We start from the raw sequence: 14,240 nt of genomic DNA on the forward strand, positions 1-14,240 counted from the left end.
ATTTCAACCGAACGATTATCGTTTAGATTCAAATGATTTAACGATAATCTGAAAGATAATCGTCCGGTGGAATAGGGCCCTAAGAGCCATTACATCATCCTCGGCGTCTCCAGTGCAATAGGGGCATATCAGCAGGTTAGTTTTGTTTAACCTGCTGAAAGTTCGCCTTTAAATTGTTCCCCATACTGAAAGAGGAGAAGTGTGATGTGGGGGTGAGGGGTTACCCTTGTCTGTACATCAAAAGGAGTAACCACAGGGTCCCAGTGCCCACCACTCGGATACACACCTGAGGTCGGGGAGATGTCAAAGTCTTTGTGCGGCTGAGAACAGATGATGCAGTACTCAAAGTCAACAGGACAACTGCAGCGCAGTGAGAGGACGTAGTGCGCACTGCGAGGAGAGACAAGAGAGGTGTAAGTATAGCGTGACATAAACCCTGCCGCCTCCTCTCTACAAGTATTGTATGATATACGTCAGGCCTTAAAAGGGTTATCCAGGCTTTTAAAAAACATGGCCGCTATCTTCCAGAAACAGCTCTGTAAGCTCTGTTCCATTGAAGTGAATGAAGCCGAACTGTAATACCACATACAACCTGAGGATAGGGGTGGTGCTGTTTCTGCAAGAAAGTAACTGTACTTCTTCTAATCCTGGAGAACCACTTCAGACACTGTCACATCCAGGAGTTATGATCAGGATTTTATGCACAAAATTAGAAAATTATTGTTGATTATAATAGTTGAATTATGATCGATGCTTAAATAGAAACACAGCTCTTAAGAACTGCAGCTCTGGAGGTGACTGGCGTGTAATGTGATGAAACATCCAGAACCATCCATCAGGATCTAGTGGCGGACACGGTGTTTGGCTTCCATCCACTGTTCCCTCATATACACAGACTGAACACTTCATCTCCGCACATGCAGCACTTGTCACCCCAACGGCCCGGACAAATGTCTCAAGTAAACGCAACTGCGGCTGTATAAACAGGTTCCTGTCTGACAGAACGAAAAGCAATGGCTGCTGCCTGAGACATAACAAGACCTGGAAGGCTTCTCAGCCAGAATCATAACCTTAAAGGGACAGAAACCCTCACAGTACAACGCTTATATCAGTACTGGAGCGTTATAAGAGGAGCAGCTGATATCAGTCACATATAATGTAATAGAAGGTTATATCAGTGCTGGAGCGTTATAAGAGGAGCGGCTGATATCAGTCACACAGGACGTATTGTCTGGAGGTTATATCAGTACTGGAGCATTATAAGAGGAGCGGCTGATATCAGTCACATATGATGTAATAGGAGGTTATATCAGTGCTGGAGCGTTATAAGAGGAGTGGCTGATATCAGTCACACAGGACGTATTGTCTGGAGGTTATATCAGTACTGGAGCATTATAAGAGGAGCGGCTGATATCAGTCACATATGATGTAATAGGAGGTTATATCAGTGCTGGAGCGTTATAAGAGGAGCGGCTGATATCAGTCACATAGGATGTAATAGGAGGTTACATCAGTGCTGGAGCGTTATAAGAGGAGCGGCTGATATCAGTCACATATGATGTAATAGGAGGTTATATCAGTGCTGGAGCGTTATAAGAGCAGCGGCTGATATCAGTCACACAGGACGTATTGTCTGGAGGTTATATCAGTACTGGAGCATTATAAGAGGAGCGGCTGATATCAGTCACATATGATGTAATAGGAGGTTATATCAGTGCTGGAGCGTTATAAGAGGAGCGGCTGATATCAGTCACATAGGATGTAATAGGAGGTTATATCAGTGCTGGAGCGTTATAAGAGGAGCGGCTGATATCAGTCACACAGGATGTATTGTCTGGAGGTTATATCAGTACTGGAGCGTTATAAGAGGAGCGGCTGATATACTTCAGTACATTTATTACATGTTATCAGCCAGGAGCACGGTGTATACTGACTGGCGTTTTTATCTTCTCCTCGGTGAATGTTATGCGGCTGTACCAGGTGGTGTATCCGCTCTGATCGCTCCTTTGTCTGAAGCTTTTAGTGGAGCTGCCATTAGGCGCCGCGCACATTTACATACCAGCTCGATGCTGCAGCCACTTGGACAAAGCTTCCATTTTCTTCCAGTATAAACAGAAAATCAATATTTGTCATTCATTTGGCAGTGAGGGCGATGGCGGGCCATGGGCGCTGGGGACTCACCTCTGCCCAAGCCGCACATCTGATATGTTCACATGAGATGGAAAGTCCAGGAGGTCCATGACTGGGTAGGCATGCAGAGGCACCAGCAGCGTCTCATCGCCCTGGGGAAGGGAACACGCAGGTCACTCAACAGCACAACATGAAGATGGATGGAGCCGCCGGGGGACATTAGTGTCACATTAACTACTTGTCCCTGTCACCAGCTGCCAAGACTATGCTGGGGATGACACTGTACTATAGGTGCCAAATACAGCATCCCCCACTATATTCACAGTCACATGTAGAAGGCCGTATAACACTATACACTACATAGTTATATACAGGAGGCCGTATATCACCATACATTGCACAGTCATATACAGGAGGCCGTATATCACCATACACTGCACAGTCACATATATGAGGCCGTATATGACCATACACTGCACAGTCACATATATGAGGCCGTATATCACCATACACTGCACAGTCATATACAGGAGGCCGTATATCACCATACACTGCACAGTCATATACAGGAGGCCGTATATCACCATACACTGCACAGTCACATATATGAGGCCGTATATGACCATACACTGCACAGTCACATATATGAGGCCGTATATCACCATACATTGCACAGTCATATACAGGAGGCCGTATATCACCATACACTGCACAGTCATATACAGGAGGCCGTATAACACCATACACTGCACAGTCACATATATGAGGCCGTATATGACCATACACTGCACAGTCACATATATGAGGCCGTATATCACCATACATTGCACAGTCATATACAGGAGGCCGTATATCACCATACACTGCACAGTCATATACAGGAGGCCGTATATTACCATACACTGCACAGTCATATACAGGAGGCCGTATATCACCATACACTGCACAGTCATATACAGGAGGCCGTATATCACCATACACTGCACAGTCACATATATGAGGCCGTATATCACCATACACTGCACAGTCATATACAGGAGGCCGTATATCACCATACACTGCACAGTCATATACAGGAGGCCGTATATCACCATACACTGCACAGTCACATATATGAGGCCGTATATGACCATACACTGCACAGTCATATACAGGAGGCCGTATATCACCATACACTGCACAGTAATATACAGGAGACCGTATATCACCATACACTGCACAGTCACATATATGAGACCGTATATGACCATACACTGCACAGTCATATACAGGAGGCCGTATATCACCATACACTGCACAGTCATATACAGGAGGCCGTATATCACCATACACTGCACAGTCACATATATGAGGCCATATATCACCATACATTGCACAGTCATATACAGGAGGCCGTATATCACCATACACTGCACAGTCATATATAGGAGGCCTTATATCACCATACACTGCACAGTCATATACAGGAGGCCGTATATCACCATACACTGCACAGTCATATACAGGAGGCCGTATATCACCATACACTGCACAGTAATATACAGGAGGCCGTATATCACCATACACTGCACAGTCACATATATGAGGCCATATATCACCATACACTGCACAGTCAAATACAGGAGGCCGTATATCACCATACACTGCACAGTCATATACAGGAGGCCGTATATCACCATACACTGCACAGTCATATACAGGAGGCCGTATATCACCATACACTGCACAGTAATATACAGGAGGCCGTATATCACCATACACTGCACAGTCACATATATGAGGCCGTATATCACCATACACTGCACAGTCACATATATGAGGCTGTATATCACCATACACTGCACAGTCCCATATATGAGGCCGTATATCACCATACACTGCACAGTCACATATATGAGGCCGTATATCACCATACACTGCACAGTCATATACAGGAGGCCGTATATCACCATACACTGCACAGTCATATACAGGAGGCCGTATATCACCATACACTGCACAGTCATATACAGGAGGCTGTTTATCACCATACACTGCACAGTCCCATATATGAGGCTGTATATTGACGTGTAGCACACAGCTCTATCTTACCTTGCAATGGACTCGGATACAATCATAATAATATCTCCATTCATCAGCTGTGAACTGTACATTGACTGTAAGGGCCAATCCAGGGACCAGCCTGTTCTGTGCGGGAGAAGGGGACAAGTCAGAGGCCTATACCGTGTATCCTATAGAGGAGGCTATACACATATAGGGGATGTTGTTGGTCACAGCCGGTGCACTTTAGAGTCTCTACCATGCGGGAGAAGTTCGCCATACTCACTGCTTTCTTGTAGCTTATGGTGAAGTGCTTGCTCTGTGGGGGGATGATGTGCACATTGGACACGTCCGCTGTGATATTCACCAGTTTCTGAGCAGAAGAACGAGCAAATCATAATTAACATAATGTTACCAGAGAAAACATGCAGACAGCAAGAAATACAAGCCCCAGCAAGAACTACAAGCCCCAGCAAGAACTACAAGCCCCAGCAAAATAGAGACACAGGACGCATCCTACACCTGAGTATTGGAATAAGGATAACCAATGATCAGCGGCGCCTTTAAAAAGAGGCGTGGCCAACTTAATGCAGGCAAATTGCCAGATTTCCAGCTTCTTCCTATGTTCCCTGTAGCGGACTTGTCCCCCGGCCGCCATCGTGTATCAATAGGATTCTGGGAGCGGGGAAACTGTCTGAACATTCACTGAACTGTAATGAAGCAGCCGCAAAGATTCCAACCTGAGCACTGAGTGACCCGGAGAACGCTGCACCATATCAGCCGCTCATCTTCCTGACACCATGACAGTAAGAGGGACAGAGAATAAAGGGGACCCGCCACTCACCAGGACCCGCTGCTGACACTTCCCAAGCTCAAAGCCCCCAAAATGGAGAACTCCAGGGTCTGCCGCAACCGAGACATTACTGCCGAGCTTCCTGTAAACCTCTACAACATAGAAAGAGTCAAAGTCAGGGACAGAGGGTCAAGAGGCAGAGTAAATAAGATTGGGCGAGGGGGGGGGGGATGGGAGGACAGGGGATTAGAACAGGATGGGGTCAGGGGATGGGGCAGGATGAGGAGAGGGGGCACGATGAGAAGAAGGGATCAGGACAGAGGGTCGGAGGACAAGATGACACTGATGGTATTTTCTGGGGCAGGGAGCAGACTACTGGGACCTCACAATCCTCGAACTGAAGAGCTGGTTTCGCATAAATAGTGCCTGCACAGTGCCAGTGCGGACACTATACCAGTTAGGGCTGGGCGATATTGGCCTAAATCAATATCGCGGTTTATCGCGGTTGTAGCTGCGGTAACGATAATTGAACGATAATTATGACACGCCCCTTTTTTGCAAACCACACCCACTTGCTATGCCAAACGAACAATATTTTGATTAAAAAAAGTAAAAAAAATAAAAGTAATGTCGTCGTTATTAGGGGGTCTCAGCAGAGACCTGGACGTGTATCTACAGGGGGTTACATAGGGAAAGGGGTGTATGACTGTAAAGGGAGGGGCAGATATGGGGTGTATTACTATACAGGGGGGCTGATAGCAGTGTATGTCTATATGGGGGGCTGATAGTGTATAACTATACAGGGGGCACGGACAGGGGTGTATGATATACAGGGGGGTGGATAGGGGTGTATGACTACAGGGGGGATGATAGCAGTGTATGACTATACAGGGGGGACGGATGGGTGTATGACTACAGGGGGGCTGATAGTGTATGACTATACAGGGAGGACGGACAGGGGTGTATGACTACAGGGGGGCTGATAGCAGTGTATGTCTATACGGGGGGCTGATAGCAGTGTAAGTCTATACAGGGGGGGCTGATAGGGGTGTATTACTATACGGGGGCGGATAGGGGTGTATGACTATACGGGGGGCTGATAGCAGTGTATGTCTATATGGGCAGATAGGGGTGTATGACTATACAGGGGGTGGATAGGGGTGTATGACTATACAGGGGGTGGATTGGGGTGTATGACTATACAGGGGGTGGATTGGGGTGTATGACTATACAGGGGGTGGATTGGGGTGTATGACTATACAGGCGGTGGATTGGGGTGTATGACTATACAGGCGGTGGATTGGTGTGTATGACTATACAGGGGGTGGATTGGGGTGTATGACTATACAGGGGGGATAGGGGTGTATGACTATACGGGGGCAGATAGGGGTGTATGACTATACGGGGGCGGATAGGGGTGTATGACTATACGGGGGGCTGATAGGGGTGTATTGCTATACAGGGGGCGGATAGGGGTCTATGACTATACGGGGGGGCGGATAGGGGTCTATGACTATACGGGGGCTGATAGAGGTGTATGACTATATAAGGGGCACATAGGGATGGATGGTGGATAGGGGTGTATGACTATATAGGGGGCACATAGGGGTGGATAGGGGTGTATGACTATATAGGGGGCACATAGGGGTGTATGACTATATAGGGGGCACATAGGGATAGATGGTGGATAGGGGTGTATGACTATAGGGGGACGATTAGGGCTTTATTACTATATAAGGGGCACATAGGGATGGGGGTATGGGAAGTACAGTGCTGCAGCTTAGGAGGAATGAATGGGCTGCAGCAGGCAGGATGCCACACACATAACTTATAGGAGACATTGCTGTGTGCTGCAGCCCATTCATTCCTCCTAAGCTGCAGCACTGTACTGTTAATGATGCTGATGGAACTACAGTACGGCAGCCTCCCAAATGCTGCTCCACCATATCCTGCCCGTGTCCTCCCTGCACACACAGGACAACAGGTGCAGCGCTTCCCGGTCATGTGTGTGTGGTGTGAGATCGCTCGGACGGGACTGATGCCGGGGTGGGGGGTAGCTCGGACGAGACTGGGGCCGGGGAGGGGGGGTGCTCGGACAGGACTGATCCGGGAGGGGATACTGGGACGGGTGCAGGCGCATTGGTAACGGGCGGGGGGCGCTTGTACGGGCCGGGTGCAGGAGGATGGGGCACTCAAGACACTCTCACCACTGCGGCTCCTCCTCCACCTCCCGCTCTGATACCGGTGTCCCTGCACATAACGTGCAGCGCTCACGCCGGGCCGCACGTGTGTGTGTGTGTTGGGGGACGCTCTGACAGGGGGAAGGTACTGACAAGCCGGGACTGGAGCGGGGAGGAGGCGCTCCGACAAGTCGGACAGCTCAGACCAGGAGATAAAAATACAAAAATACCGCAGATACCGTCCTGGCCAAGTTGAGGTCGGTTAACCGACGCCAGAGACGGTATCGGTATTTTTGCGGTATACCGCCCAGCCCTAATACCAGTACAGTCCCTGATGGGCAGCTGGTGTAGGGCAGTGGATGAGTCAGCCCCAGTCCTGAGCAGGCACTATGTACCAGTACAGTCCCTGGTGGGCAGCTGGTGTTGGGAAGTGGAGGGGTTAGCCCCAGTCCTGCGCAGGTGCTATGTACCAGTACAGTCTCTGGTGGGCAGCTGTTTCTTGGCAGTGGAGGGGTTAGCCCCAGTCCTGAGCAGGTGCTATGTACCAGTACAGTCCCTGATGGGCAGCTGGTGTAGGGCAGTGGAGGGGTCGGTGCCAGTCCTGAGCAGGTGCTATGTACCAGTACAGTCCCTGATGGGCAGCTGGTGTAGGGCAGTGGATGGGTCAGCCCCAGTCCTGAGCAGGCACTATGTACCAGTACTGTCCCTGATGGGCAGCTGGTGTAGGGCAGTGGATGGGTCAGCCCCAGTCCTGAGCAGGCACTATGTACCAGTACAGTCCCTGGTGGGCAGCTGGTGTTGGGAAGTGGAGGGGTTAGCCCCAGTCCTGCGCAGGTGCTATGTACCAGTACAGTCCCTGGTGGGCAGCTGTTCCTTGGCAGTGGAGGGGTCGGTGCCAGTCCTGAGCAGGTGCTATGTACCAGTACAGTCCCTGGTGGGCAGCTGGTGCTGGGCAGTGAAGGGGTCAGCGCCATGTGGGTTATTATGGGGGCACTCCGGTTAACCCCTTACTTGACTCCAGGAGGTGGTTGGGCACCGGCCGGTTCTGGGGTTTCTCCACCAAACTGTCCAGAAACATGGAGGAGGAGGAGGATGACGCTTCCTTGAGCCTTCGATCCCCATTGGGAAATCTGAAGTTAGTGGGCGGGATGACCTCCATGATGTCCCAGCGATTCGGGCGGGATACACAGACCTGAGGAGGAGAGGGAGACGTCACTACGACCATTATAATAACCAGGAGAGGTCACTACAACCATTATACTAACCTGGAGAGGTCACTACAACCATTATAATAACCAGGAGAGGTCACTACAACCATTACGTCACTACAACCATTATAATAACCAGGAGAAGTCACTACAACCATTATAATAACCAGGAGACGTCACTACAACCATTATAATAACCAGAAGACGTCACTACAACCATTATAATAACCAGGAGACGTCACTACAACCATTATAATAACCAGGAGAGGTCACTACAACCATTATAATAACCAGGAGACATCACTACAACCATTATAATAACCAGGATAGGTCACTACGACCATTATAATAACCAGGAGACATCACTACAACCATTATAATAACCAGGAGACGTCACTAAAACCATTATAATAACCAGGAGACCTCACTAAAACCATTATACTAACCTGGAGACGTCACTACAACCATTATAATAACCAGGAGACCTCACTACAACCATTATAATAACCAGGAGACGTCACTACAACCATTATAATAACCAGGAGACGTCACTACGACCATTATAATAACCAGGAGACGTCACTACGACCATTATAATAACCAGGAGACGTCACTACAACCATTATAATAACCAGGAGACCTCACTACAACCATTATAATAACCAGGAGACGTCACTACAACCATTATAATAACCAGGAGACGTCACTAAAACCATTATAATAACCAGGAGACATCACTACAACCATTATAATAACCAGGAGACGTCACTACAACCATTATAATAACCAGGAGACGTCACTACAACCATTATAATAACCAGGAGACATCACTACAACCATTATAATAACCAGGATAGGTCACTACGACCATTATAATAACCAGGAGAGGTCACTACAACCATTATAATAACCAGGAGACCTCACTACAACCATTATAATAACCAGGAGACATCACTACAACCATTATAATAACCAGGATAGGTCACTACGACCATTATAATAACCAGGAGACATCACTACGACCATTATAATAACCAGGAGACATCACTACGACCATTATAATAACCAGGAGACCTCACTACAACCATTATAATAACCAGGAGACGTCACTACAACCATTATAATAACCAGGAGACATCACTACAACCATTATAATAACCAGGAGACCTCACTACAACCATTATAATAACCAGGAGACGTCACTACAACCATTATAATAACCAGGAGACCTCACTACAACCATTATAATAACCAAGAGACCTCACTACAACCATTATAATAACCAGGAGACGTCACTACAACCATTATAATAACCAGGAGACGTCACTACAACCATTATAATAACCAGGAGACGTCACTACGACCATTATAATAACCAGGAGACGTCACTACAACCATTATACTAACCTGGAGAGGTCACTACGACCATTATAATAACCAGGAGACGTCACTACAACCATTATAATAACCAGGAGACGTCACTACAACCATTATAATAACCAGGAGACATCACTACAACCATTATAATAACCAGGATAGGTCACTACGACCATTATAATAACCAGGAGAGGTCACTACAACCATTATAATAACCAGGAGACCTCACTACAACCATTATAATAACCAGGAGACATCACTACAACCATTATAATAACCAGGATAGGTCACTACGACCATTATAATAACCAGGAGACGTCACTACGACCATTATAATAACCAGGAGACATCACTACGACCATTATAATAACCAGGATAGGTCACTACGACCATTATAATAACCAGGAGATGTCACTACGACCATTATAATAACCAGGAGACATCACTACGACCATTATAATAACCAGGATAGGTCACTACGACCATTATAATAACCAGGAGACGTCACTACAACCATTATAATAACCAGGAGACATCACTACAACCATTATAATAACCAGGAGACGTCACTACGACCATTATAATAACCAGGAGACCTCACTACAACCATTATAATAACCAGGAGACGTCACTACAACCATTATAATAACCAGGAGACGTCACTACGACCATTATAATAACCAGGAGACCTCACTACAACCATTATAATAACCAGGAGACGTCACTACAACCATTATAATAACCAGAGACGTCACTACGACCATTATAATAACCAGGAGACCTCACTACAACCATTATAATAACCAGGAGACGTCACTACAACCATTATAATAACCAGGAGACATCACTACAACCATTATAATAACCAGGAGACCTCACTACAACCATTATAATAACCAGGAGACATCACTACAACCATTATAATAACCAGGAGACGTCACTACAACCATTATAATAACCAGGAGACCTCACTACAACCATTATAATAACCAGGAGACATCACTACAACCATTATAATAACCAGGATAGGTCACTACGACCATTATAATAACCAGGAGACGTCACTACGACCATTATAATAACCAGGAGACATCACTACGACCATTATAATAACCAGGAGACCTCACTACAACCATTATAATAACCAGGAGACGTCACTACAACCATTATAATAACCAGGAGACATCACTACAACCATTATAATAACCAGGAGACCTCACTACAACCATTATAATAACCAGGAGACGTCACTACAACCATTATAATAACCAGGAGACCTCACTACAACCATTATAATAACCAGAGACCTCACTACAACCATTATAATAACCAGGAGACGTCACTACAACCATTATAATAACCAGGAGACGTCACTACAACCATTATAATAACCAGGAGACGTCACTACGACCATTATAATAACCAGGAGACGTCACTACAACCATTATACTAACCTGGAGAGGTCACTACGACCATTATAATAACCAGGAGACGTCACTACAACCATTATAATAACCAGGAGACGTCACTACAACCATTATAATAACCAGGAGACATCACTACAACCATTATAATAACCAGGATAGGTCACTACGACCATTATAATAACCAGGAGAGGTCACTACAACCATTATAATAACCAGGAGACCTCACTACAACCATTATAATAACCAGGAGACATCACTACAACCATTATAATAACCAGGATAGGTCACTACGACCATTATAATAACCAGGAGACGTCACTACGACATTATAATAACCAGGAGACATCACTACGACCATTATAATAACCAGGATAGGTCACTACGACCATTATAATAACCAGGAGATGTCACTACGACCATTATAATAACCAGGAGACATCACTACGACCATTATAATAACCAGGATAGGTCACTACGACCATTATAATAACCAGGAGACGTCACTACAACCATTATAATAACCAGGAGACATCACTACAACCATTATAATAACCAGGAGACGTCACTACGACCATTATAATAACCAGGAGAACCTCACTACAACCATTATAATAACCAGGAGACGTCACTACAACCATTATAATAACCAGGAGACGTCACTACGACCATTATAATAACCAGGAGACCTCACTACAACCATTATAATAACCAGGAGACGTCACTACAACCATTATAATAACCAGGAGACGTCACTACGACCATTATAATAACCAGGAGACCTCACTACAACCATTATAATAACCAGGAGACGTCACTACAACCATTATAATAACCAGGAGACATCACTACAACCATTATAATAACCAGGAGACCTCACTACAACCATTATAATAACCAGGAGACGTCACTACAACCATTATAATAACCAGGAGACGTCACTACAACCATTATAATAACCAGGAGAGGTCACTACAACCATTATAATAACCAGGAGACATCACTACAACCATTATAATAACCAGGAGACGTCACTACAACCATTATAATAACCAGGAGACGTCACTACAACCATTATAATAACCAGGAGACGTCACTACAACCATTATAATAACCAGGAGACATGGTGGGTCCTGTACACACTGCTGGGGGCCTCATGTATATACTGTATATATATATATACCAGTGGTTCTCAGCCAGGGGCTCTTCAGCTTTTAGAAAACTACAACTCCCAGCATACCCCGTTGTAGTTCTGCCACAGCCATATATACACACAGTTATTACACCCGGGTCACCGTACAGCGGGTCCGGGGATCGGGGGTTATAGTCACCGGGTCGCGGTCACATCCTCCGGGTGTCTCCCTGGCTCGCAGTGTCAGGACGCGTTGCTATGGTGACACCGGAAGATGGAGTGTACCACAGACCGAGCGGGGAGAGAGCGGGCGGAACCATCTGGGAGGGGGAGCTGAGTGATCGGTGCGGGGGTGGCTGCCGCCCAATGTGAAGGGAGAGAAGTGACCGCCCTGTGCAGGTGACACCAGTCAGGTGTATGTATCGCGATATAAGGACATGGCTACCCCTCAACCTGTCACGACATTACTGTATTCCATATATATTCACTGTACAAGTCACCAGGAAGTTGTTGGGATGGAACTAGACTTTCTATGTATGATGTAATATATATGTGTGATGTAATATGTGTGATGTAATATATATGTGTGATGTAATATGTATGTGTGATGTAATGTATATATGTGTGATGTAATGTATGTGTGATGTAATGTATGTGTGATGTAATGTATATATATGGGTGATGTAATATATGTGTGATGTAATGTATATATATGTGTGATGTAATATATATGTGATTTAATGTATCTATGTGTGATGTAATATATGTGTGATGTAATATATATATGTGTGATGTAATGTATATATGTGATGTAATATATATATGTGTGATGTAATGTATATATGTGATGTAATATATATATGTGTGATGAAATGTATGTGTGAGGTAATATATGTTTGATGTAATGTATCCTCTCCTCTCCTCAGAAGACTATGAGGACAGGACACTGCATGATCTCTGCAGTTATTACCTCCGCCGCCTCTCCTCTCCTCATTATATATATATATTATACAGAACACTATGCCGGTTATGATGTCATGCTGTAGCGGCCTCCATCTTTCTGTACTGGTCTCTTTGTGTTGTTATACCTTGTTTGGTGTCTCATTCAATAAACATTGATTACTAAATGGAAAACAATGGAGGAGGCCTCCTCATTATACATTGATAAGGCCGTGTTTATATAGTGACCTCTCCATGACGCCCAGGTATGCCGTAGCAGTGTTTATGATGTAGAATAGCTACAGGGTAGTGAATGATCTCTGGGGGGTCCGGGGGTCTCTATGTGTCACAGAGGACACTGTACATTACCCCATATAATAGTCTCAGGACACTGTATATAATCAGCATATAATAGTCTCAGGACACTGTACATTATCCCCATATAATAGTCTCAGGACATTGTACATTATCCCCATATAATAGTCTCAGGACATTGTACATTATCCCCATATAATAGTCTCAGGACACTGTATCTAATCAGCATATAATAGTCTCAGGACACTGTACATTATCCCCATATAATAGTCTCAGGACATTGTACATTATCCCCATATAATAGTCTCAGGACACTGTACATTATCCCCATATAATAGTCTCAGGACACTGTACATTATCCCCATATAATAGTCTCAGGACATTGTACATTATCCCCATATAATAGTCTCAGGACACTGTATATTATACCATATAATAGTCTCAGGACACTGTACATTACCCCCATATAATAGTCTCAGGACACTGTATATTATCCCCATATAATACTGTCAGGACACTGTATATTATCCCCATATAATAGTCTCAGGACACTGTACATTATCCCCATATAATAGTCTCAGGACACTGTACATTATCCCCATATAATAGTCTCAGGACACTGTACATTATACCATATAATACTGTCAGGACACTGTATATTATACCATATAATACTGTCAGGACACTGTACATTATCCCCAT

The 14,240-nt window shown here is 45.3% G+C and overlaps 1 protein-coding gene across 4 annotated transcripts in view; it reads right to left on the bottom strand.

Annotated features, from left to right (window-relative positions):
* CFAP221 (cilia and flagella associated protein 221) overlaps window positions 1–12,563 on the bottom strand; it is a 29,495-nt gene extending 16,932 nt beyond the window's left edge. The window contains exons 1-7 of one of the 4 annotated variants that reach the window (XM_069982497.1): window positions 12,428–12,563; window positions 8,155–8,335; window positions 5,015–5,115; window positions 4,457–4,543; window positions 4,222–4,317; window positions 2,182–2,282; window positions 287–390 (exon numbers count right to left, since the gene is read on the bottom strand). In XM_069982497.1, coding sequence (XP_069838598.1) covers window positions 287–390; window positions 2,182–2,282; window positions 4,222–4,317; window positions 4,457–4,543; window positions 5,015–5,115; window positions 8,155–8,302 — 637 coding nt within the window. In that variant the 5' untranslated portion in view covers window positions 8,303–8,335; window positions 12,428–12,563. The remainder of the gene's footprint in view (window positions 1–286; window positions 391–2,181; window positions 2,283–4,221; window positions 4,318–4,456; window positions 4,544–5,014; window positions 5,116–8,154; window positions 8,336–12,427) is intronic. The other 3 variants (XM_069982496.1, XM_069982499.1, XM_069982498.1) reach the window with 3 other exon arrangements.
* Window positions 12,564–14,240: the final 1,677 nt, after the last annotated feature.

The sequence above is a fragment of the Dendropsophus ebraccatus genome, chromosome 9 (assembly GCF_027789765.1).
Source record: "Dendropsophus ebraccatus isolate aDenEbr1 chromosome 9, aDenEbr1.pat, whole genome shotgun sequence".
NCBI lineage: Eukaryota > Metazoa > Chordata > Amphibia > Anura > Hylidae > Dendropsophus > Dendropsophus ebraccatus.